Raw genomic sequence first — 27,753 nt, forward strand, 5'->3', positions numbered from 1 at the left:
CTATTCTCTTCCTTGGGCCTCTTTTAAGAGGCAATCAGAACTATACTTGAAAGTTAATTGTCAGGCAGAGATTGGAGTAACGACCTCAGCCCCATAAAAACCATACCCTAATCCACCTTAAAACCTGATAGACCAAATTCATGTGATGTGACTTATCCAGTGGGTGTAGCCAGATTCTACAGTCTGTGGCTATAGACTGTGTTATATAGAATTCCTGAAAGCTAGCTATAATTCCTCTCTTTACTGTAGAGCAGTGGTCAGCCACTGAAAACTATCCTAAATCAACTAAATCAGCCAACTTTTGAGAAAGAAGACAAGGGCACCTGTAAGCTTCCAGAGAAACAATGTTTCAAATTTATTTCACAGCTAATATGCCTCAGTACATATTTATATAGACACCAAGATGATTTGTGTTCTAAAATCCAATTATACACTAATTTCTAATTTTTTATTTCCATCTTTAGTGCCTAAGTAAGTTTTTAAATCAAAGAACTATTTTAAAAGCTCAGTGGAATGTAAGCAAATATTTTGTATGCCCACAGTTCTTTATAATCTAGTGATAATGTAAGACCTTTAACAAACTTACTGTGAATCAATGATTTGCAAAAGCACTCGACCAAATTAAGCACTTTAGAACAGACTTTTCACTTGTTTTCTAACTATAGGCATGAATATTCTGTGTATTTTATCTTTAGTACCTTCTATGTATTATTATAAATATTTCATGTATTATATTTTACAAAATCCATATTTTTTAGAAAACTAAATTTATCATGATTTGCAAGATAAACAGTAAGACCATAGAACATGTCCTATGAGTAAAGAAGAATAGTCAAAAATTTGCATTAACTTTTTAAAAATGAGTCTGCCCTGGAAATTATATGTTTTTCCTACATTTGAGCAAAAATACTGTGGGCTCAGTTTTGTTGCATTTGGACAGCTGCAGAAGAAGTGTAACATGTGACTAACCTGTTATGAGTAGAATGTTTTTAAAAGATAATTATTTGTTCCAAGTAATAACTTTCTAGAGAAGCTTGAAATGCTTCAAACACTTGAAACAGAATTTGAAACACTTGATCAATTTTTATTTCAAAATGTCTGCAAAGTTTTAATTCTCCATTATACAAATAATTTTTCAAAATTCAGACATTATTTAAATGTAAGCCAAAGTCCTTATACAAACAGAATACACACAAAGATCAAAAATATACATACTCTCTCAGCAAACTTTGTTACATAAATAAGAAAAGTATATACAAACTGGTATTTCAATCTAAAGTACAATTATCTTAACACTGTAACCACATACAGAAGGTACCAAAATAAAAATAAATACCACGGCAAAAGTTAAAGGAACAACAAATTCATTTTATGACATCTACAGTTACAAAGATACATAAAGCCAATCTTGGGGGAATGTATACTTTACACTTAGATCTTAATTTTTACTTCACTTTATTCATTTTTAAGAATATTCTCCAGATAGGTGAAATTCACAATTCTATCAGCTATCCCTGACAACCTAATACAAGTTAGAACATGTGAAGAGCTATATAAACTATGTCTCTGTACTTTGGGATAGATGCAAAAAGAATTCTTCAAAAGTTAAATTTATGTGATTCTGTGTTAAAATTTTCCAAGTAAATGAATTGGCTATTAAAAAATCAAACAATTCTTTTTTTTTTAAGTAGGAAATGTTAGAAAAAAATCCAGACAAAAGTCTCAACAGTGCAAAGCAGTAAAGAAAAATTATGCCAATGTTTCCCCTAGATAAAAGCAACTCAACGAGGTGTCTAATTACGTTTTGCCCCAGAAATTCTCCTTCCTTTTCTGAGCTCTTGCCAGAGTTTGAAAAGCCCGGAAACTGGAAGCTGCAGAGCGAGCAGAAATCTCAGATAATCTGTCCTCATCTGCAATGAAAGAATTATATTCAGTGCAAAAAAATCTCTTATGAAAATACTACCTTTTAAAATATTAACAAAATTAAGAGCATCAAGTTTTGTAATGTCAATATTGACTGTCAGAAACAAGTAACTTATTAAAATATAAGATATTAACATTTTTTAGGATAGTTAACAGTAATTTCCCAAGTTTATCATATTGAGAAATCAAACATTTTAATATTAAATGAGTATTGTTTCCTTCCTGAAATCCCACAATGTCATTACCTAAACATATGACCCGTGATTTCAGTATTACTTGGAAAAAATTCATCATCATACTGTCTTGTCCTACTTTAAGAAGCACAGCTGTTCTGAGCAAAAAGCTTTTTTAATGTTTTAAAAACAAACTGCCATACCTTAACATGGTACTCATCACATTTCTAAAATAATTTCACTTAATGTAGAAATAATGTTTGACTTTAATATGCTACCCTTCATTATTACTGAAGTTCCTCATTCTGAGTAAGAAAACCTATTATCAAGTTATTGGTAAACACTGTTCCATTAAAAAGAAAATAGAACTAGATTCAAAATGTCCAGATATTGGCATTTCAAAACATAACAACGTGATTTCTAGCTCACTGAATTCTGAAAAAAGTCTCAAACTTGCTGAGAGAAAACCTCTAATGTATGTGAACTATAATATATAAACTATTACTTCAAATTTACTTTCAAATTCAAAATTTATAAATTCAGTGATTTTGTACTTCTTAGGGTGAATTAAAATAGTAATTTCGATTGTTCAACATCGAGGATTCAAAATTCCTCCTGCCACTAGTAAAAGCAAATGAATTTGTCAGAAAACTATACAAGAAAAAAATTCATTTTCCCTAATCACATATTTTTTGAGATGATACAGATATTTGAAGAAAATGGTGGATATAATGCTGGCTAAATTCCTGAGTCACCAGCTAGCCAAGATGGAACACAGAGAGTACTGACCTCAGGTGTGATGCTAGGCACAATCTCTTATGATTTAAAAAAGATTCAAGGCTGTAAGGGAGGGTATAGTATAGCTCAGTGATAGAATGTGTGCTTAACATTTCGGTTCAATCCCCAGTACCTCCATTTAAAAAATAAATAAACAAACAAACCCAATTATCTCCTAATTTAGTTCCCAGTTGACTCATGTATAATATTGGGATAATTTCATCTTCTTCACAGTGTTTCAAGATCTAATGAAATGACATCTGTGGAAGTACTTCGTAAACTATAAAATGCTTATCAAGTGTAAGATCTTTATACTATTATAAACTACCGTATCTACAATAGTTATTTGACTATTGAAATACCTTCATCATTAAAGGCTTCATGCTGAGGTAACTGGAAATTGTTCATCCTCGATTTTCCCACTTAAAAAAAAAGCCAGAAGAAATTATCCTTCAAAGCCACCCAACAGTATATCTTATTTGTAGGCAACTCTAAGTGAAAGCAGGCTTTCAGAAAGTTTATTAGTTTTATATCTTTAATAGAATGTATCACAAAAGGGCAACTCATTAATTCGTAATGTGCTTAGCAAATATGTAAACAATGGATAACCTCCTGGGATTCTTTTCAATAATATTGATCTATTCTAACTTTAAAGAAATATATAGTAGGCGTCTCTTTAAAGATGGTAGATTGACTGCACACATCTACACAAATGACATAAACCCACAGGACAAAGAAAACAGCAGCAAAAGTTTGGAAAGTGGCAAACAAATAGAAGGGCAGTGAGTGTGTGGTTATCATAGGCAAGGGAGTTGAATCCTAAGGGAGATGAACCCTAAGGCAGCAGAGGAGGGAAACCAAGAAGCTACCAATTCGCTCCCCAATGGCTGGGGGTTAGGGAGTAGCACTGAAAGTTGGAGAGAAGGTAGGCCTGAATCAGGAATCCAGTAGAAAGTCTTTCTACAAAATAGTATGCCAGGTCCTTTTTTAAATTTACACAGCAGGGTAACTGCCCCTCTCTCAAAAGAAGAATAGAGGTCTCATCTCTAAAAGGTTTATCAGAGCTACTTTGAAGGATACGAGGTTCAACTGGGGGCAAGGATACCATATTTAAAATACCATTTATCAAACAGATAAAACATGCCATCCATGAAATAAGAACAGGATGCTGTATAAAAGGAGTATATAGTGTTTTTGAAAATCTTAGAAATTTAAAATATAGCAAAATATTTTTTAAAAAACTCAAGTAGAAGATAAAATTAGTAACCTTTTCAAATTAAAATAAAAAGACAGAGATGGAAAATAGGTGAGGTAAGGTAAGAAAATATTCTGTTCAACATGTTCAACATCTGAAAAATAGAAGTGACAGAAGGAGGAACCGGAAAATGGAGGGGAAAAAATTATTAAATAATTTAAGAAAATTTCCCAGAACTGAGGAACATGAGTTTTCAGATTGAAAAGATCTACTGAGCACTAGCAAAATTAATGAAGAGGGTCCCGCTATAAAACTTCAAAGCACTGGGTATAAAGAGAAGATGCCAAGTGCTGCTAGGAAAAAAAGAAAGCCACATACTAAAGATCAAAAATAAAAAGAGCATCAGACTTCTCAACAGTAATGGTGGATGTTAGAAAAGAGCAGAGCAATATCTAATAAAACGTATGACCTTGAATTTACATCCAGGTAACATTTGGTAATGTCTGAAGACATTTTTGGTTGTTACATCTGGGGAAGAGGAGCTACTGGCAGCTAGTGGGTGGCCTGTACTTTATGGGAAAGAGCATGAGAGACACCTCACAGCAACATGAAAGCTGGGTACAGCACAACTGAGTGTTCCAAAGATGAGATTTTTTTTCTATTTAAAGAAATCTATTACATTAACTAAAAAACTAAATAATAATTTATTAATATATAGTACATACTTAAGAGCCTTTGGACCTATCAGTGTAACACTTTCAATTGTGTAAACAAAAAAATAAAATCTAAATAATTACCATTATGCTGAAATTCTGGATCTCTCAGGGAGCCCTGAATCCGACGAGAGGGATGCCAGAAGGATGAGGCACAGGGTGGAGAAGGGGGCTGCCCAGGTGTGTTTGTTGTATATTCTGGAATTTTTGAAACTGGAAGAGTTGCCTCAGCAAATCTGGGGATATTGGGTTCAGAATCTTCCCTCAAAGGCAGGGGATCAATTGTCTTTATACCAGCAGCTGGAGAAGTCAGGAGGGATATAGCATGACTTTCTTTCTAAATGATAAAAAAAAATATATATATATATATATATAAATATATGCATGTGTACATATATGAATAAAACAAACATTTAAACACAAAAATTTATGTAACCATAAAAGCAGTAGGAGAAAATATGAGGAAAATTTATGTAGCCTCCATGTGGGGAAGGTTTTATAAGCCTAACAACCAATACAGATAAACATATTTAAGTATATAAAAACAAAAAATAGATAAATATTTTTAAAATGACAAACTTGGGGAAAATATACAACTTACTACACTGACAATGAATTACTATCATTGTTACATAAATATTTCTTTAAAAGTAGTAAGATAAACCTAATTTAAAGTTAGAAGAAGGATATATATCAGCACTTCATATACACACAAATTACAAATAGCAAACATACTCTACACCTCACTAATAATCAAATAATATCAAAATAAAAACACTGAGGTACTAATTTTCCACTTACCAAATTACAAAGATTAATGTAAAAAAAAAAACAAAACTATAATGCCCCGAGCTGAGAAGGATGCAGAAAAACTGCACTCTCACACAGTGATGCCAGCAACACAACCTTCTGGCAGAGCTGGCAAAACAGCACAAGCTTTAACTCTTTCACCACACAATTAATACTTGGGGAGTATTTACATAACATTATGAACAAAAATGTAGCTAAAGGATGGGCTTCTTTACAGCATTTTTTCAAAATAGGAAAATTAAGAAATAACAATAGGCATCTAGTTTTAAAAAATATGTTTCAATAATAATATCTGGTTAAAAACCCTAAAGTATAACTACAGATCGTATATCATGTCATCATTAAAAATTAGATTACAAACTATATTAATGATAGTAGAAGTATGTTCACAATATATTGCTAGGTGAGAAAAAAATATATTATGAAAACTTATCCACAATATAATAAACACGCTATATATCTAAATAACTCAAAAATTCAACAATGGATGTTTCTGAACAGTGGGTGTGACACTGTTAATTTTCTTTTCTAGTTTGGTCAGTATTTTCTATTTTTCCACAATAATAATGCATCACGATCATAAAAGTCCCTGTATAATTGTACTTTTTAGGAGAATGCAAACCAGTAAAATCAAATATATCTCCAAACTTTCCTGATTATTCCTTGTAATTATTCCTTTTAGTTATTAACTTTGAGTTTGTCAGTGCAATATTCAAAACACTGCTTTCTGACCTGTATCATTACTGCGATTCGAGGGCTCACCGCTTCATAGTGGAGATAGCCTGGGGTCTTATCCAAAACACCAATATTTTTAAATCGAGATCTAAGGAAAAAATTCACAGATCTTCCACTTGCTTCCCTTTTCAACTACAAGGATCTCTCATGAAAATTATTCTTTTGACTTTTTTTCTACATATATATGCAGAATTTGGAATTTCTGCCAAGTTAGTTTTATTACTGTTAAAAAGACCTGAATTAAATTTGTAGAATATTTGTAATACATGTGGTTCCCAGGTCTAATTTAACTGACTTCATGATCTGTTCTTGAACCTAAAAGCCTCTCATCGGCCTCACTGCTTCTACTCTCCCCCAGTATAGCCCACTCTCCACTGAGTAGCCAGAGTGATTTTATTTATCAAGGACATCAGAGACTTATATTTGCTTTGTTGCTTGAAATTCTCCAAGGGCTTCCTGGTGCCATTAGATTAACACCCCCACTCTGTACCCAGCTTCCCTTTCCAACCTCACCCCCTCCCCTCTCCTCTGCCCTCTCTAGGCTCCAGTCACACAGGCCTTTCCCCTACTCTTTGAAACTCTGACTATTGTACCTCTGCACTTGCTGTTCTTTCTACCTGGAGAACAATCTCCAGCCCAGATCTCTGCATGGGCACCTCCCTCCTTAGCCAGGGCTTAGTTGAAATGTCACCTCCTCAGAGGTCCCTATCCTGACGACCCAAACTAAAGGAGTTTCACCCATCCCTTGGAGGTCATCTGCAGTTTCATTTAACTCATAGCACTTACTACTACTTGAAATTATCTTTTTTGGGGGGTAATTAGGATTTATTAATTTATTCATTTATTTAAATGGAGGTACTGGGGATTGAACTCAGGACCTTGTGCATGCTATGCACACACTCTGCCACTAAGATATACCCGCCCTGCTGAAATTATCTCTTTAAAAAATTGTCTATTTCTTCCAATGAAAATGTAAGATTCACGAGGGCAGGGACTTTGTCTTTATTACCAATGAATCCCCAGATCCTAGAACAGTGCTTGGGACACAGAAAGAGCACAGTAAGTACTGAATTGAGTGAATGAAAATGAAACTCCTGATAGTCCCTTCTTGGGCAGAGTTCTCTAACTCAGTGCACGGCACTCCCACATCAGTCCTGCTGGGCAAGCCAGAAACCTAGAAGTCACAGTCTGGGAAAACACACTTCTCAATCCTGACTGGTCTTACATCAGATTTGGGGCCACTACCCTGAAATGGGCCCTTAATATTGCCCTGCAGTATCTCACATTCCCTTGGCCCACCCACTCACTCTCCCACCCTCTGACAAGACTATTTCATGCCTTCTTCTCTTGAACTTCCAACATTTTCTTGCTCAGCCTGTTCTCTTCATATGCCACCAAGAAGCAGTCAGAAGACCTTTCAAAAGCCCCCATCACATCTTCCTATGTTTCACTGGAAGAGCCCATGCACTCTGCCTTCTCTCTTGCAACAATGAGGGAACTGCCACAGGGCCTAAGGCCAACCTTCCCACATCTCCACCAGGTCCTTCCTATCCCCCTCCTTCTACTCTAGAACATTGCTCCAACAATCTTCCTCTTACTCCTGCATCATCTTTTCTCCCTCTTTAAAACTGTTCTCATCAACATACAAATGTGCTGTTTTCTCCTCCATCTTGATCTCACTTCTTCCAACTACCACTCCATTACTGTGTTCCCCTTCACGGAAAAAACTCTTGAAAGAATTGTCTGTGATGACTGTCTCCAATTCCTCTCCTCTCATTCCTCTTGATCTCACTTGCATTTTGTCCCTCCCTGTCCCACCTCCAAAACTGCCCTTTGTCAGGTCACCAATGACCTCCATGTTGCTAAATCCAATAAGCAATTCTCATACCTTATTGACCCATCAGTAGCACTGACACTCCCTCCTCTTTGACCACAGTCTCTTGTTTCCCACCACTTCGCTGGCTGATCCTCAAAAGTCTCTTTGCTGGTTACTCCTCAACTTCCCAGCAAAAACGTGGGGCTCAGACCAGTCTACACCTACTCTTCTCTATCTATGTCCACTTCGTTGATGATCTCCCTCAGTCTTAGGAACTTACACACCCATACCACCTATATGATAAAGAAGAGCCTCAAATCTATATCCACAGCCCAACCTCCCCTCTATACTCCAAACTCAGAGTTAACTCCCTACTTAACATGTCTACTTGTGTGTCTAACAAGCTTCTCAAATTTAATGTGTCCAACCAGAACTCTTTGATCGTCAATGACAAATCTTTTCCTCACACTATCTTCCCCATTTCAGTTAAATGGCAACTTCATCCTTATTGCTCAGGACAAAAATCTGGCATCATCCTTGATCGTTCTTTCTCCCATCTCACATTTTATCTATCAACAAATCCTGTCAGTACACCTTCAATGTATATCCAGAATCAGACCTCATCATATGACCTCCACAGCTACCACCATGATCCAAATGACCATCACCACTTGACTGGATATTGTAATTGACTCCTAACTACTTTCAAGCCCTTCCTCTTGCAACCCTGCTGTCTATTCCCAACATAGTAGCCAGAGTGATCTTGGAAAAACCTAAGTCAAGTCATATGACTCCTCTGCCCCTCCAAAAGCTTTCCATTTCATTCAGAATAAAATTCAGTCTTTGCCATGATCTATAAGGCCCTACACAATTTAGTCCCCATCCTACTCTCCCCCTTCTTGCTCTCAGCTCCAGCCAGACTGACTTCCTGCCTTTTCCTCAATGAATCAGGTAACTTCTCACCTCGAGGACTTTGCACTTGCTGTTCTTTTTGCCTGGAATGCCTTCCTAGATGTGCATACAGGCCAATCCCTCACCTGCTTCAGATTTTGCTCAAATGCCCTCCTCTCAGTAAGAATTCCCTGGCCACTTCCTATTTACTTCCCCAGATTTATTTTTCTATTTAGTTCTTAACACTATCTAAAATACTATGAGTTTTACCTAGTAATCCTGTTTATTGTCTCTCTCCTCCACTGGAATATAAGTTCAGTGAAGGCCAGGATTGCTGCCTGTTTCTTTCACTGCTGTATCTCCAGTGTTAAATCAGTGCCTGGAACACAGTTGGAACAAAACTACCACAGAGTAGATGCTCAATAAATAATACTGTTTTTCTTTTGTCTCTTCTTGTTGGGCCTCTACTGACAAGATGTGAAAGTATATCAGCAGAAATACAATGTCACTACCTGCAAAAAAACAACTAAATGCCTTTGCCTTCTGAAAGCAGGTTATTAGCATTATCTCCATGTATGATAGATAGAATTTTCTAAAATCTGAATCTCTCATTCATTTATTGCATGTGACTAAAATAATCACTTCCTGAACAGATGCTTTTCTCTGAAATATAAATATTTACCTTCCTAAAATCATTCTTCAAAATTTCTAAGCCATCCTGAGGTGACATTCTTTTCCTCTGTTCTGGGACTAGAGGCTTCACTTTAGATGGAGACACTAAAACAGCACCGCCTGGAAAAATACAGAAGATGCCAGATTTCAATTAAACTAAATTATCACGTAGAAAAAACAGGTAAAATAAGAACTGCAGTGTTTGCCTATTACCAACAGCTGGAGTGGTAAGATCGTGGTGCGTTCTCTGGATTCCACCAAGTTCTCTTAACTTTGGAGTAGGAAGCCTGCCTCCTTTTCCTGAGGACACAGAAGAAGACTCTGACCTACAAATAAAAACAATCTATTATGAAGCATGTCCTCCAGAAAATATGATAAAAAATATTCTGCCGTCCTTATGCAATAGTAAAGTATAAACCTACAAGAGAAGGCCATTTTGTTTCTGAAAAATAACAAATTCATACACAGTTAAGAGTAACTGAATACTGGAAAAGAGGGGAGATCACTGCAAGTCAGCAACACACCAGAGAATTTTTCCATTAAATCAGAGCCTAAGTTCCATATTAGCTGCAAAACTCATGAATAAATGACAGGGGGGTTGGACTACAGACAAAAAAAGACCATAATCAATGGTAGAGAACCACTCCCCAAAGCAACTGACATATAAATCAATAGGAATTAGCTATTTGCAGAAATAACTTATTTTAATATTGTAAAACATTACCTTTTCTTTTTTGGTATAACCATCTGATAGTGAAGAATATCAACTATTTTCCTTAAATCATAAAGAAAGTCATTCTTCCAGAGACATTTACAAATCTAGCAAGCCATAATTAGCAGGATATAAATGAAAATAACCCTAACTACTTCCTCCCCAAGTAGCTCGGTGTTTAAATGTTCAATTACCAATTAGTGGTGACTCAAATATATGAGTGAATAAATTATATAAACCATATAGAAATGCCTATTTCATGACATTAAAGTAAAATCTGCTATTTATTAGTCATAAAACCGAAAGTGTAAACCACTTTTTGTGGTTAATTACTGACAAAACAAAATACATACTAACTGTGAACAATAATACTTCCATATGTTGATTAATTTAAAACTCACCCTTCTTTTATCTTGTCTGCTTTAGATTTTTCCTGTATTTCCACCATCTCTAGCTCTCCCACATTACCCTGCTTGTCCCTTTCCCCTTTCTCCTCCTCTGTCGGCTTTTTCTGAACATCTTCAGTGTTCTCTGCATCCCAGGCGAGACGCCTTCTAACAGGTACAGTGGGAGCATCTGACACACCTAGTTTGTCTGTGGTAGTTTCCTGGGGCTGTTCTTCCAAGATAGGTCTTTTTTCTTCTAGTTTTGTAGAAGGACATTTCTGCAAAGTCTTATGGTTTGTAGGATCTCTGCGTAACAAAATAAGTTTTATTTTAAATATGAGGAGCTTGACCTTTCTAGTTTATACTTATTTTAAAAGTCCATCATTCCCTTCCACTGTTCACAACTATGTGTTTCCCACTGATACTGCCTTGCTCAGATATTGAAGAAAAAAAATCTAATTGAGTTCATTTTACAGTACAGCTAAAGTTACAATCAATTAAAATATTCCAAAATAAAATATATTTATCTCTTTTTACTCCTACCATCACACATATATGCCTGCACCACTGCTGGCAAAACTCATATGTATCCCTCAACCAGCATTCACATACTTAAACTAGGACCCCCCCCATATGGTCTAACTTGTTCAGTTACTCAGTTGAGTTTGACACAAACTCAGGTGGACTTGTGAATCTAGTCAGCTGACTCAAATTTTATAGTTCAGACAATCTTTTCAAGTCATTGTTAAAGAACAGATTTTGTGATGAACTTTGAAAATCAGATGTCACATAACTAGAATTTATAGTTCAAATTGGTATGTATGATTATATTAGTACACTATAAAACCCAAAGTTTGTGTTCCCTTATAATCTAAAATGGCAGATAGTTCTCCCACAGAATCATAGCCAAAGTTACAAATTAACTACAAAATCCACTAATGAATTACAGTGGATATGAACTAATAGCTAATATTTTCTAAGTTTTTATTACTGCTGCTTTTTGTTGTTTACTTTTTAAAGTTCTTTACATCTACTATATAATCATCCCTATTTCGACTCTTAACTGTTAATAAGGAATATTATAGAATCCAATCTTCCAGATTTAAATTATGTATTCTACACAAGTGTATAAAGCAAGTACGTATGTATAGCTTTACTTTTTAGAGAATAAACTAAAAATAATGAAATGTAATAAGTGGCTGGTATATTTCCATTTGACTAGACAAATTTTGAATCTTCATATCATTTTCCTACGTAATTCTATTATCTACATAATCTGCAACATACTTTTCCACCACTCACAAAGAACATCTCACCCAGCAAGATCTAGTGCTCTAATGTTGCTGCTAATGGTTCCCTCTGAGCTTGTGGTCGAGGAGACGTCCCAACAGCAGTTGTTGTCAGACAGAATCTGATTCAGATGGTCCCGAGAAAAATGTGTTCCCTGAACTCGTTTCCTATAAAACTCAGCCTTCTCTCGGAGTTCTTTAACCTATGCAGGACAGTTAATATATCACGTGTTATTGTAAATGCTCCTTTGCAAATATCACCAAGTAGCATATCGAAGAAACTGTATAAACGCAGCCAGAGACCAAGGAGAAAGAAAGGCCACATACATTCATCAGACTATGTGCATTTATAAGCAGAAATTAAAACAGTCAAGCTGAAGCATAATGCAGTTATTTTATTTCAAGCCAGCAAGCAGGGAGAAATTTGCAGCAGCTCAGAAAAATAATGACACCTACTGCTTACGACAACTGAAATTTCACAAGTACTCTATGCATTATTACAGTTTTTGAAAACTCAAAAGCGACCAACCTCCGCATACCACATGGCATTTAGAGAACCCTAGGGGAGAAATACAGAAACATACTTAATGACAGGTTAATGCCATAACTGAATATTAACGGGAATCACTGAAATATGTTAGTATTCTTCCTTCTGAATATATACCAAAGTTGTCAATCAATATTTTTTTTAGTATTTTCAGTAACATTTAATTCAGTAATCAAGATATTGTAACACTGCCTTGAAAACCAACTACATTCTTGAATGGGTGGAACGCTGTCTATGACAAGGTAACCTAACCACTCTATTTCCCCACCTCTGGAAGAGTACTGATGTGCCAGAAACCCCCAGCCCCAGTCTTTATTTCTCAGCTTATACATAGCTGCTACTACTAGAGAAGCTACACTGAGAGAGCCATGAGGCTTCCCTCCCCAAATTCCTCAACATTCCCTTGTAATCAGCAAAACCTCAACTTAAAAAAAAATGTATTAAAGATACAATTTCAAACACTATCCCACAAAATAATAACTGTAATATATCGAACAAAGTGACAGGTTACCAAAAAAAAAAAAAGTTCTGATGAACTATATGGTGATTTGAGTTCCCTAATATGCAAATAACATATTTTCATATGAAAAGGAATGTTTTATACTCATTTGAAACCCTTTGATTTTATACATCACACTGCCACCTGCTGGCGTCCCTAAATACAATTTCACAATGTAAAAAAACTAAGTTGCCGCTTAAATTGTTCTAAATAATCTGTTTAAATAATTCTCAAAAAACTGTATAATTTTTTCTATCATAAAGACAGAATATTAGCCTTAAAAGGATATCCAGATACTGTCTGCTAAAATTGCTTGTCTTTAACATAAAGGCAAAAAAGCAAATAATGAAACTAGGTGTTGTAAAAGCAACTGGAGGGGCATACATCCTCAGCTCCATCAGGAGACACTATTGATGCAAAGGGATGCCAAGTTCTTTGTCTCCAAGGAGTCAGCCAAAGCAAAGGACAACACCTGCCAAGGCAAAAGAAACCACAGGATCCCAGCAGAGTCCTATTGTTCCAATGAACCAAACCTGAAACATTCCTAAAGGATATCCTAAAGGATAATTCAAAATGTTGTTTTCTTCAAATGTTTTCTTCACTGTCAAAAAAAACTGAGCCATCTTCATTTATCTTTTGTCAACTCTTATAAAGAAAATTACTGGTAATGGTTTTTGCATTTAACAGGTAGAACTGAGACGCGTGGGTTGAGTCTGTTGAACTCTTAACCAGGGTATTCTGAATCCACAGGAACCGTGTAATAAAGTGCCTTGACATAATCCAGATTCTATTTCTTATAAGTCCCTACATGTTTCAAATGTGTCACAGCCATTCCATCACCTATGTGATGAAATCTTCATGCCTTAGCATCACTTCTTCCTCTATGTTCGAAAAGCCCTTTGTGTATATCCCCATTAGTACTTATTTCATTCTTCTGGAATTAATTGTTCATGTCTTTCTCCCCCATTAACCTATAAACTCCTTGAGGTGAGGGAGAATGTAGCATTTCAATACTGATTCCACAACCTGTCCTGAGCTAGATGGCTGGTAGCCAAAGATAAGCAAGAAAGTTCCTGCACTCAATGTGTCACAGTCTGGTAGTGGAGGCCGACCTCCTCCTAAATGATAAATCATTATCATAGTATTGGTATGATCTATGCCATAATAAACAAATAAGATACAAACTGAAGGAGTGGTTCAAAAGGGGGTCCTAATAGTCCTGCACTGTGTGTAGGGTGAAGTGGGAAGGAGCCACAGAGAAGGCTGCATTCTATCCATGTGGAAGGACCTCACTGATGAATGAGAGGACGGACAAACATCCCCTCCACGTACACAGGGACCCAGTTTTATTTGATATCAGGTTTTTAAAAAAAAAAAAGAGAGGAAAGGAGATACAGAAACTCTGTAAAACTTTATTCAGTTCTATTTGTTACTGACTTTCAAAACTCAGTGTTTTAGATTGATGTTATCAGCAATCTTTGTTAATAATCTTAGTCCTAATGTTACAATGTTTTACAAATACATAATTTTAAACTTCTATAATCCTAAACTAAGGTGAAAAAATTATAGGTTGATATTTCCAAAGTATGGTGTTTCACTAGAAACAAAAAAAAATTGATGGTGTGAACTAAAAACAATCCTTACAGCCAAAAATCAGACCCACTAAGGATATGAATAAATCATTCCAAACTCAATTAAAGCAACAGGTCAAGGAATACTGCCATATTATACGATATAAACACTATAAAGGTTTCCAGGTCAAGTAATACTGTCATATTATATGATAAAAACACTATAAGTAGGATGTTTTCATTTCTAGATTCCTTTTCCCTAATGCTATGTGAATAGGAACTTGGGACTTAGGATAAAATATCCAGTGACCAGACTATAAATAGATAAAAAGTACAATATCTCAAACAACAAAAAGGGAAATGAAGATAATATATGAACTAGAAAACTGGAACATGACTCAAAAAGTGAATTAATATTCTAATGATAAAAAAGTCACTGATGTCCAAATGCATCTGAAGAGTGTGAATAATATTCCATGAAATGTCAGGAGTAGGAAAATGAGGGAATACCTTATATGGAGGTACCTCGTCATCAGCCACACAGTGTCTTCCGGCAAAAAAAATGGAAGACTTAAAGTAATATATGGCCCATATTAAATGTCTATGACCTGGTCAACTAAAACTGTTTCCTAACTCCAAGATGCCTTTTGAATACTTTTGACCATGGAGGTTAAGGCAAACTATTCCACTAAGTTAAATATTTTCAACCACCAACGGCAATTAATAAAACAAATTCTGAAGAAAAGTCACATTACCAAGATACCATAATAGGAAACATTGAAAAGACAGGCCTTAACAACAAGGCAACAACAAAAATGTCCTGTTCTAGGAGGGCAGGACTGTCACCTATACCAAGATTTCAGACATAACAATCCTCCTAGTCCATTAAATGTTTAGATCTGAGGCCTAAATACCAACTCATCTTAGTTTAAAGAAGTCTCACAGACTAAGAGATAATCTTTGCAAAACAAGAGGTCCAACCTAGTGAAGCACCCAAACACAACAGGCCAGTGCTCACACATATCAACCAGCCACACTAGCCCTCCATGGCCACACACTGTGTCCTGCCTTTGCTTTCCCATTCTCCATCAGACTCCTCAGACATAGAGCTCCTTGCCCAGGTCTGGCATGGTCAAAAACTGCTCAAGAGTTCAGCTGACTCAATTCCTTTGTTATGTCACGGCTGCTTTCAATGCTCATTATTTTTAACTCAATTTCACCAGGGAAAATATACAAATTTTGTTCCTAACAGTATCTGAGAAAGCTTTAAGCTTGGCCTTTTACTCTACCTTTTCTGCCTCTGACCATGCTCAAGTAGGGAAGGAGAGAGCACGAAGAGCAGCTGTAGTGGAAGGAATCAAGTAACCTTCCAAAACAACATGCAGGGAACAGGAGTCACTGGGACATTGCTCTGGGAGCTACCAGGGCCAAGAGCCAGCAGCTCAACGTGCCCCAGAGGCTGATTACATGTAATTGTTAGCTACAGTTTAAATTATAGAGCTAAATGAAAGATTCACTCCTCTAGGGGAGGCTATATATAGCTCAGTGGTAGAGTGTGGGCTTAGCATGAACGAGGTCCTGGGTTCAATCCCTAGTACCTCCATTAAAATAAATAAATAACTCCAATTACCTGCCCCACCCCACCAAAAAAGATTCATTCCCCATCCAAATTATCCCTCTCTTTATAATGATGGGGGGAGGGAGTTTTTACTAAAGTCTAATCTAAAATGTTCTCATTTAGCTTATTCACACAGAAAGGGCAGAAACCACCAAGATGTACTTTAAAAGATGCTAACTATACAATAACCAAAAAAGCTCCACCATTTATCTTTTGGCAACAAGAAGCTGGTACTAAGCTAGCACTTCCCAATTCTAGGGTTACCCTTTTCCTCCAACCTTTCTTTAGGATGCTCAGAATTTCTCCCATTTGTCAGTGTATCCCAACAGTATAACTCAAACCTCTGTCAGCACAGGCCACACCTTCCTTGTGCTTACAGACTGCAACAGTACACACTGACAGTGGGTGCCAGTAAGAAACTAATCTTGAAAATTAATCAATCTTCAGGAGAGAGTAGAGATCTGAATGTTATAAAAATAATCAAATCTACAATGCTATAATTCTATAAACTGACTTTATTAACATAAATATTTGATTTAAAAATATTTTTAACTTTAAAGACCTTATAATAATAAATGCTGTATCTCTAAGGAGCTAGTTGGTGAACACACTGATAAATTATATCCTAATACATACAACTTTAAGTTCCTGATATTTTTAGTGCTATTACTGCATCATACAAATCTTTAAATTGTAGTCTCTATTACTAGGTGAAATTCATTGTGAAATTAAACTCATATAGTATCAAAGAAAATGTGGGTGTACTTATATACTCACCTGATTTGGTATGTTCTCCTTCACACGTGTCCAAGCCCCACCTTTATATAAATACTGGGCTGGGCTCAGAAATTTTGCTCTATATTCAGAATTCACCTTCCTAACAGAAATGAAATGAGAGTAAATATTTTGCCATGTTGATCATCTAAATACCTTGATATTTTTCTTAAAAAATACATACCCAAGCCTTTGATGTCTCCAAGGAGTAGGCTTCTTTTTAGGCTGGGTTGAGTCTTTTGACTCCATCTCTGCTTCCAATTTTAAAGGATCATCTGTTTTATTACACTAAAATGAAAATAATTTAACCTTTTTATGCTCAATATATGTTACACATTAAAGTGAAAACACAGATGTTATAAAATATACTTGGATATTGAATTACAATTCTGTTTTTAGAAGTAAACTTTTTAAAACTAAGGATAACACAGAAGTCATAAGAAATCAACAAGCAAGTTCTGAAACTAGTATATCTAGTTTCTTGAAGCATTATAGTTCAGGATGTGGTTTCATTTTCTAACAATAAAAATTTTAGATTTCTGGCTAGGAAAAAATTTTAATTAACAAATAAACAAATAAAGAAACCTGATGTTACTACCTATTGGACACTAGTTTTACATTTTCCCTTGATATTCTAAATCTACATTTAATTGTTATGATAATTAAATATAAGGTCCAGAGGAGTGAGTTAGCACATTGCTTTACTGAATAACTTAACTCTTTTTTTCTCTTCATCATAGGTACAAAATATATATATATATATATATATATACAATTATACATCAGATATAATACATATGATTTATACATAGCATATATATAATTTTTATATATGCATATTTATATATATAAGTCATTTTGCTTTCAATCATATAATTTTTGTTCTTAGAACCCACAGAATATCAGTTGTGACATTGCAGGAGATTCAAAAATAGGACTTTTACTCCATTTACCTATAATTTATAATAATTTTAACCTGATGCTGCAACTGAAACAGCTCTAATTTCACACAGAAGTAGGTGCTGGTATATCCTGAGGTAAATCATGTGAATTATACTGGCTATAATTTGGCATACTAAGGTTTTGGTTTAAAATACACATGTATGTGTGTTTCTGTTTGATTTCCATTATTTAACTTAAAATATGTGCTTCTATCACCACTGTAACCCCTGGAGTTCACATTACTGTAAGGCCAATCATTTGATATTAGACACAGCAGACTTAACTGCTGTATTGCTAAGCCAGGCATTCATCACACTGTATTATACTTAATTATTTACATCTCTGTCTCCTATTGGCCCAAGAACTGCTTAGAGCTTAGTGTATATCATTGTATTCTCAGTAACTACCCAGGGCCTGGCTTCTACCAAGTACTCAAGGAACATTCAACATTTAGTGAACAAACAAATGAATTAATGAACTAGCTAAAAAGAATCTCAAGTGGTGATAAGTAAAAGAAAATGTGTAAAGTTCCAAATGGTGGTAAGTAAAAGAAAATGTGCAGAGTTCAAATCATGAAGATTTTATTTTGTTTAAAGAATTAACAAATACCTTCTTTTCAGGAGACATTGTTTCAAAATTTCCATTCTCCTTCAAATCATTTCTTAATTTTGGTTCTTTCACTGGAGATAAACCCTTGAAATTTCTTTTGTATTCAGTTTCATGGATGACTGAGTTACCTTTGAATTGTGGAATAAATTTGCTTTTATTGTGGAAAACCTTAAAACAAAAATTATTTTAGTTTAGCTTTTTTGTTGGTTAAATATAAAGAACTTAGTTCTTCAATTGCTTTAAAAAATTCACATATAAAGTTGAATCATAGGATACAATAAAGGGAAAATTATATACAACTGTTAGTAATTTCATTTCACATGTCTAATTAACATCCACTGCAACAAAAGCAAAAACAGACAAATGGGATTGCATCAAGCTAAAAAAGCTTCTGCATAGCAAAAAAACAATTAGCAGAGTGAAGAGACACATATTGAGTGGAAGAAAATATCTGCAAACTGTACATATCCTAAGGGGTCAATAATTCAAAAATATTTAAGGAACTCAAACAACTCAATAGCAAGAGAACAACCCGATTTAAAAATGGGCAAAGAGGTGCTAAAACAGACACATAGGTCAGTGGAACAGAACATGGAGTCCAGAAATAAACCCACTCATATATGGTCAATTAATTTAGGACTAATGAGCCAAGAATATACAATAGGGAAGAGTCTCTTCAATAAATGGTGTTGGGAAAACCTGACAGCTACATGCAAAAGAATGAAAGGGGACCACTGTCTTACACCATACATAAAAATTAACTCAAAATGGATTAAAGACTTAAATGTAAGACCTGAAACCATAAAACTCCTAGAAGAAAACATAGGCTAAGCTCCTTGACATAGGTTTTGATGATTTTTTGGATTTGACACCAAGTACAAAGGCAACAAAAGCAAAAATAAACAAGTGGAACTACATCAAACATTTATACTCAAAATAATGCTTAAGCCAAAAGGAATAATAAACTATATCTTTTCTCCCCAAAGTTCCCTTCCCCCACTAGTTTGGTAATGGGATAAATAAAATAAGCAGATTCTTAAAATTTGAAAATACACATTAGCTTTACAAGGCAGCTCTGTTGTTAGCTCTACAGGTTTTTTTCCTCCTTGACGTGATTTTCTTTTCTTCCTGCAACAATAAAAAATTCTTAACATTCTGAATATCTGATATACGCATTTGTTCAGGTTTTTCTTCCTTGCTTATTTTTAGCTTTAAGGTGAGGAAAAAAATTCAGGTAATTACTATTTTGATTCTTGAATGTTTGCTTTTATCCTTAGTAAATTTCATAGTATGGTTCCTATTTTGTTGTATATTACCACTCTTACAAAGAAAACAAAGGGAAAAGATATGGGAGTGCAAATAAGGTATACTACTGCTTCATAATGCTGAATAATACATCTTCATACAGATCACAACCAAACAGTGTATCTTTTTTTAAGTACAGTATAACTTCAAGGAATTTTTTTGCCAAAAATTGTTGACTCTTTTACATATTAAGACACCCTTTCAGAAAACAGGTGTCTGATAAAACTGAACAGCTCCTTGAGACATTCCCCATTAACAGGCATTGAAAATTTCTGTCACAGAGCTCTTCAACCCACAGACCCTGAAGCTGATATGCTTGCAGCTAACAAAGAGCAATTGCTTCCAAGAAAATTTCTTTGAAAACCTCACTAATGAAAGCAATAAAGCTAGTAGTGAAGGTATTGCTAGTGATTTATTTTTATTATACTTCCATATACAGAAGTATAATATAAAAAAGCTGAATGATCACAATTCTCAGGCCATAAGTAATTTTGTAGGTACACTTTCTATCTAAGAAGACTTGTGAGCCAGCAAAAGTACTGATTCTACTTACTAGGTTTATAAAGGGTACGTATTGCTTTACGTTATTTTATGTGTTCCTAAGATGTTATATAAATTCCACAATTTTTTAAAAATTGAATAACCAGTAAGTAATCTCAAAGCTACTACAATTTATAGGATAACACTGGTATTATTATCTTAATGTAAGATGACATGTTATTGTCTGGCTGACTCTAATTACCCTCTCAGTCCTTAGGGGTATATAAAGTATACAGGTGAGTGAAAAAGAAAAGACTAAGCTGTCATGAGCCTCTGGGGATATTCTAAATGGAAGTACTTCCTACCTAAGTCTAGGACTATGGTTAGGAACATAAACGAGAGTTAAGAGCCTAAGAACTGTCTAGAGAATGACAGTAGTAAAACAACAGAGTATGTATTAGTAATGGTAGTCCAATACTAAAATTGTAAAAGGATACAATGAAACCTAGTATCACATTTTGTTACCATTATAGCTTTTGAATTTTATAAATACAGTTAAACTGACAATTCCTATCACTGCTGATTTGATATAATGACAAAATTATATATCTTGTGTCACTTTCAACCTATTTTGTACTTATTAAATATCCAAAGCAGTTATGCCTTCTTAGAAGACAGAAAACATGCAACGTATTAGTCAATGAAACATTTCAGAATAAAATCAACTTAATAATTTAATAAATAAAAAAATTTCACAGCATGCAAAAAACTTACCAGTCCTCAAGTTTTCATTACCCTGTCTCATATTTAGTATATGTGATGGATCTGGCAACAATGATCATCAGTAGCCTAGGACAGTATAATATTACTACTATAAATCAGAAGAAATAGGATGATTTTAGCAAAACTCTCATTTTCACTTTTCTAGAACCTACCTGCAGGCCTACTTAAGAGTCTAATTTCTTTCAGCTCTTAGTTCTATGTCAATCTGCAACACTAAATTAGATGACAATACTCACAAATGTATTGCATCCATTAAACTACCTGATTGGCTGCAAAAGTTGGAGCAGTTTCCTTAGGAGTCTTCCAAACAAACTGCCTTTGATATTCAGAACTTCTCAAGACATTATGTGAAGGAACAACAGTCAATCCGGCTTTCTTTCGCAGAAGTCTATCTAACTGTTAGGAAAAAAAAAACTCCACTCAAGATCATTAAAAATTTCTATACAAACTTTCTCTTTCATTTTACACTGTGGAAAAAACACAGAACATAAATATAATCTCTTAACAAATTTTTAAATGTATAGGACAGTATTGTTAACTTTATGCACATTGTCATACAGCAAATTTTTTTCCATTGATAATCTTCCTCTTAAATTGAACTCCTTAAAATTCCTGTCTTAATACTATCAGAGAATTATTGTGCATCCCAGCAAAAGACAACATTTCTCAGTCCCTTCCTACCAATTGTTCATAATTGAATCTATCACTAAGAAACAACAGCACGTTACCTTATCCATACCTTGCTTTTGGTGAACCCTTCCCCTGCCCACAAGACTTACACATCACCTTCCTTGATTCCCCTAGGCCCCTTGGTTTTCCAACACTTCTAAATGCCTCTCTGTGGTTCCAGTCAGTGGTGGACATGAAATGGGGAGGAAGCAGTGGAGTCGAGAAAAATGTGCAAGGCAGTGAGGTGTCTGCACAGGTGCCTGCAGCCTCTGCTTATGTGCTCGCCAGGACCGTCTACAGGCCAGCTGTGACACAGGAGAGCAGAACTGCAAGATCTTTGAGATCCAGCCAGACCTCTCCTTCTTTTGCATTTTGTCAATTGAGACTGTTTTTTCTGATAGTACACAATAAGAAATTGAAAAGGGTCTAGGTATAAGTCAGCTCATCACCCCTGCCAGAGGTAATGGCCTACTCCCTTTCTCTGCCTCAACTCAATCCCTCCCTTAGGACTCTGGTGCTGATATATGATAAATAAAATCCAGAGGCATACTGTCTACCCAATGAAGGGATGTCTTAGTATAACTAGAACAAAATGGCAACTATTAAGAATAGAACTAATTTATAACATCTACAGTCAACAGCCTCTTATCAACTATTCTACATACATTAGATAAGAAAACAACAATGGAAAAAATGTAATCACAAAATGTAACTTTACTGAAATGATGATGAAATTTACAAAGAATTCTATGCTTTTGAATGCTTTTGAAAAGAAATCAGTGAATATACCTACCCCATCATCTACATTTTCTGAAAGAAGCTTGGTAGAATGCTCCAATTCCACATTTTCATTAACTGGTACGTGGTTTGCTACTACATCCTCCTTATTTTCCACAATATCTGAAGCCCCTTCAGTTCTGGAGTCTGCAGAGTGAGATCTGGTTCTCTTGGGCACCCTGGGGGCTTCCAGCGCAAGAACTCTTTCTTGGTTAACATCTTTTTGTTCTGCCTCTTGTGATTCTGGTGTTTTGGGGGCTTCAGGTTCTGGTGATACAACCACATCGTTCTCTGAGGTAGCTCCCTTCCACTCAAGAGATTTTGAAATCTGTGGGTCATAGTAAGGAACTCTTCTTTTTGAAATAAAACTTGGCTCTTTCGTGATTCCTACAAAAAGTAATATATAAAACTAGCAGCTACCAAAACATAAAGTTACAAAGCCAACATACAACAATGTATAAGAGGAGAAATGGAATTTAAAATTCAGTTGATACACACACAATATCCTTCAAGTTACAGGACAAAAAAACAAGTACAGTTTTTCAACATAAAACCTTTAATTTTGCTTTAAAGAAATATTAAAAGTTTGACTGTAAAAAATTTTTTTAAAAATCAGGGTCACAATGTTCAAGTTATCCTAACACTGGTCACTGGAATTGCAACATGATGGGCCTGGCAAGCCAGTCCCTATGTGTCACTTCCGTTTCTAATTACTTTCCTGTGCTACTTAACAGAACAATGGGCCCTGGTACTGTCAAAATTTGGAACTTTTCACAAAGCTTCTCTTATGCAGAGCAGACCAAGATGAGAAGGGATGAGATGTTATTATGCTGGATCTTGGTTCTACCTTTGCCTTGAGTTCCTGAGAAGTAAAGAGAATGAACCCTTTTAACAAGAGCTAAGACACTATTCCTCTATATTTCTGTCTGCCAAGCAAATGTCCAAAAAACTTAACCTTCTACCCAGGTAAGAAGAGCTCTGTGGAATCACAGCCACTGAGACACTGCCCTAGTTTGAAGCCATTCTTTAAACAAAAAGAAGACTGTGCAGGATGGAGAAGAAAGATTCAAGACTAGAAGGGATGAGAGGGAAGGTGGACAGACAACCTGTCATGAGGTAAAACAAGAGTTCTTTAGCCTCTATCATGGATGTTTTGGCCCCCACCTTTTGGTCCCTACCCTTACAAGGCTCCCCAGACCACGGTCTTCAGACTGGGTGCATATATGTCTAGAGGCATATGAAGACATTCTGGGGGGGAAGCAGAAATGGGCAGCTTAAGGGAATCACTTTCCGGATCCTAGTTTCCACATGTGCTACTTCCTGACACTGACCTGCCCAGGGAGGTATCTGCCATCTCTAGTTTCCTTTCTCATGGCTCCTTTCATAATCACCCTTTTCCCACTTCACAAAAGAAAGACACACCTCTCAACTATCCTACAGAATAAGAAAAAAATATAGGTGGAGAGGACAAAGGGACAAGTCAAGAAAACGTAAGTCCTGAGGGAGAATATTTGACAGCAGAGCAAAGGCAGTAGAGATTACAAATAACAAAAGAACAGTGCCTTATTTCATACAGCTCCACACCTGTTCCATCTATCTATCTCAGAATTAAAATTCAGGTGTAAGAGGATTGTCATGTGAAATGTGAATACACATATTCACATATTTATTTGAACTGAAAAATAAAGACTTTTTTTCTCACAGAAAATAATTCTAATTCACCTTATTAGTTTGCCAGTGAGGACTGACTTTACCAATTAAATTATGAACATTTACCACAAATTGAGCTAAATTAGCAGCTCTGAAGTTTTAACAAGATATGTGTAAAATATACACAATATTCAATATGCTAGAAATCACATCCTTCATAACTATTCATTACACCTATGATAAAAAAATTAAATATCAACTTAAAAATGTGAAGAGATATAAAGACTTTCTAAATTATTTTAGTGGGCATGAAAGCAAGAGTCTGAAGACTACTGCCCTAGACTTCTCTCTGCTTTAACAGAGCGTGGCTGGTGGAAGAAAAGCAAAATGAAAGGGGAAGACTCTCAAGTAGTCCACCCTTGTCTCCAGCACCATCAAAAATGCACTATGCAGGAAAATACACACACAGTGTCCAGCCAGTCCTAGGTAACGCTGCTGCTGTTCCTTGCTAGCCTCCCCCTGCCTTTCTGAACAACCTGGAGTTCTCACTCTGCCCCTCCCCCTGACCCAAAATTCCCAGTTAACATGCCTCCCCTAGACCACTCCTTCCTTCATAAGGTACCATAATCCAAAGTGGCCTGGCTCCCACAGTCTCATTCATCATCCTTACCCTCAAACGTAGCTGATCTCAGCTAAAATGTTATGGGAGCAACTATGTGGTTAACCAATTTCTTAGTGTCATAGTGTCCCTCTAAGCCCTCAGTGGGATAGCTACACTTTGAGAGATTTATTTTGGGATTCTTAATCTAATGGAGCCTCAAATTTGTGGAATTTCTGGTCATTTGGAGAGGATTATGAGCACCATCCAACCCTAGATGCAGGGATATCCAGTCTTTGAAGTCAGGCTCTGGGCAAAGGATCCTGACACTTCAAAGGAATCCTAACAGAACCACCTATCCTTGTCCACCTTTCCCTTTGTTCTCCAAACCAAATCCTGGAAACACTCTCGTCTTACAGAATTCCTAGGCTTGGCACCCCACTCATAAATCTTTCTTTTCCCGGCTTCAAATACCTAAGACTTGAAGAACATATATAGCACACATCTAGCAATCTACATGTGTCACAGGTGGGGCACCAAGCACTCATCTGTACATATGCACTTAGTCCCTAATAGGAACATCTCACTTCATCTCTCCCAGCAATTCGATACAATGGGCTTCCCAAGTCCCACTTGGTGAAACAGGCCCAATTTGCCTAAAGTCACACACCGAATGTGGATTCAGCCTCAGGTTTAGTCATTCATTCCAAAATGAATTTTAATAAACTCTACAGTGTGCCAAGGCCCCGTGTTGTACTGGGCAGGAACAAGGTGGCAAAGACAGAGCCCTGCTCTCAGAGATCTTATAGTCTAGTGAGGGAGAGTTAAGTAAGCAGGTTGAACAGAGTCAGTCTCTTTTCCCCTCTACCATGCTCTGGGATACAGGGAGGAAGCATGTGTGATGACAAGAATGTGGCCTCTGAACCTATAGGCTGTGAACAACACATCCTGATTTCAAATCATGGTTCTATCACTTACTAGCTATGACCCCTGGACAAACTACTTAATCTAATTAAGTTTCCACTCCTCAATACCTTGGGAGGACTCCTCCCCCAGGCTTGTCCACTCTCAGCTTTAATGTCTCAGCTCAAATATCACCTCAAAAAAAGTTTTTCCTGGCCATTGAATCTAAAGTATATTCCCTCCAACCCACCCCCGCCTCTAAATTATCTATCACGCTAGCCTACAATTTTATGTATCAACTTGAAATTCCCTGGTTTATTTTTTGAGTTACTTGTTTACTGTTTTTCCCCCACAGTTAGAGGTCTTTGATTAAAGGCTATATTCCTAAAAGCTGAGAATAGTCCTGGCCTACAGTAAACCCTCAATAAATATTTGTTAAACAAATGAGTAAGTCAACCAGGCCAAATGAACAATGCTTCAGAACTTTTCAATAAATCATTTTGCAAACTTAACCCCAAGATTTATTGAAGTTATAATGACTATTAGTTGTTCAACTTACCTAACTGATCTGATCGAAGTCCAGCCCATGGGTACCTTCGCCCCACTGAGGAATTACAGGACTCTGACAAATACGACTTTTTCCACAGAAAGTTTCTCTGGTATTCGCTCAGCCCCTGTAATGCAAAGTAAAATTTGAGTATAGTACAATGAATGAAAGTTGTTTTAAAGTAGACATCAGTAAAAATAATTTCAAAATCTCTAAAAAGAAATGAAAGACTTAAGATTGATAATTAAACACAGAAGAGCTTCTTAATAATAGCTACTATTTACCCAGCCCTCAGCTAAGCAGTTCATTGTTTTATATCCTTTAATCCTCACAACCACTTGAAGCAGATGCTACAAGGAATCCAAGGTTCAGAGCAGCTACCCTTTTCTGGTTGTCTGATTCCAAAGCCTGAGCTCTTGTCTGATAACTGGTGACAATCTAAGTCCTCATCACCATAAATCCTCACCGAGGACACAATATTATATATTAAGTGTAGTTCCTTTTTAAGTTTTATAAAGTCAACCAAAAAAAGGGGGACAAACTCCTCTCCCATTCTGAATACAAACCCTTAAGATAAAAGAAGACAGGGCTTGTGGAACACTGTGGTCAACTGTTATGCTGAAGAATGCTTGACCATTACAGCTACCAGCGACCTGCAATTTTGAACAAACCTTAAACAAATGCAAAACTATAAATAATGTGTATTTCTTATACTCTCTCAATCTTGTCAAGATCCCATTTCGCAAGCCCTTAAAAGACACAGGCACTTTAAAGATTTAAAAGGGAGGGATGTTAAATGCTAAATTGTGATGTTGTCCACAGGTGTCCCAATCTGAAGCCGCCTTAGCTCCCACTATAAATTGCCATCCTTCCATCTCCACGCCTTTGAGCCATCCTAAAATAAATCTATCTCAAACCATCTAATACTTCCACTCGGCAACTCGGAAGTGAGTGTGAGCTGAGAGGGTGCTGGGTAAGAGGAAACGAGCATCCTCCAGGATCGTGACAGACAGGCTCGGGAGCTGGCAGGCTCTGCAGGGCCGAGGCCTCCGCGTTCCTCGCCTGCTCTGCCACAGCTCCCCACATCAGCCTTCGGGCCTGGGAACCCCGGCTCACCTTGAAGCGCACCGGCATGTCGCCCGGCGCTGGAGCCCCCGCCACTCCGACAGTTAACGGGACAAAAAGCCCCGAGGGGGCGGGGCGACAACACTAGGTTCCCTAGCAAATATCTCGGCCTGGCGTCCCCGACTACGCGCCGGCGCACTCCTCGCTGCCCTCCTTGGGCCCTGTCGCTCTGCCTTTCCCCGCCCATTTTGAAGCCTAAGAACCAATAGAGACTCGGGAACCCCTCGCCGTCGTGAAGATTCGACCAATCAATGCCGGAAAGGG

General features: G+C 36.4%; 1 protein-coding gene across 4 annotated transcripts; it reads right to left on the reverse strand.

Annotated features, from left to right (window-relative positions):
• Positions 1-1,070: 1,070 nt before the first annotated feature.
• MDM1 (Mdm1 nuclear protein) lies at positions 1,071-27,644 on the reverse strand. 4 transcript variants are annotated; one of them, XM_015240587.3, is made up of 15 exons: positions 27,481-27,640; positions 26,377-26,491; positions 22,683-23,053; positions 21,482-21,616; positions 18,653-18,820; positions 17,286-17,389; positions 17,105-17,204; positions 12,622-12,651; positions 12,120-12,295; positions 10,819-11,109; positions 9,919-10,031; positions 9,716-9,825; positions 4,866-5,118; positions 3,236-3,295; positions 1,071-1,910 (listed from the first exon to the last, which is right to left on the reverse strand). In XM_015240587.3, exons 1-15 carry the CDS (start codon positions 27,496-27,498, stop codon positions 1,798-1,800), a joined length of 2,157 nt encoding a protein of 718 aa, XP_015096073.1. In that variant the 5' UTR covers positions 27,499-27,640; the 3' UTR covers positions 1,071-1,797. The 4 variants fall into 4 exon arrangements, 3 of the variants coding, with proteins under 3 accessions (XP_015096073.1, XP_031538986.1, XP_072829144.1); XM_031683126.2 differs by lacking the exon at positions 12,622-12,651; XR_012078438.1 differs by lacking the exons at positions 1,071-1,910; positions 3,236-3,295 and adding an exon at positions 6,324-6,414 and having other exon boundaries at positions 5,034-5,118; positions 27,481-27,644.
• Positions 27,645-27,753: the final 109 nt, after the last annotated feature.

Source organism: Vicugna pacos, chromosome 12, assembly GCF_048564905.1.
Source record: "Vicugna pacos chromosome 12, VicPac4, whole genome shotgun sequence".
In the NCBI taxonomy this organism is placed as follows: domain Eukaryota; kingdom Metazoa; phylum Chordata; class Mammalia; order Artiodactyla; family Camelidae; genus Vicugna; species Vicugna pacos.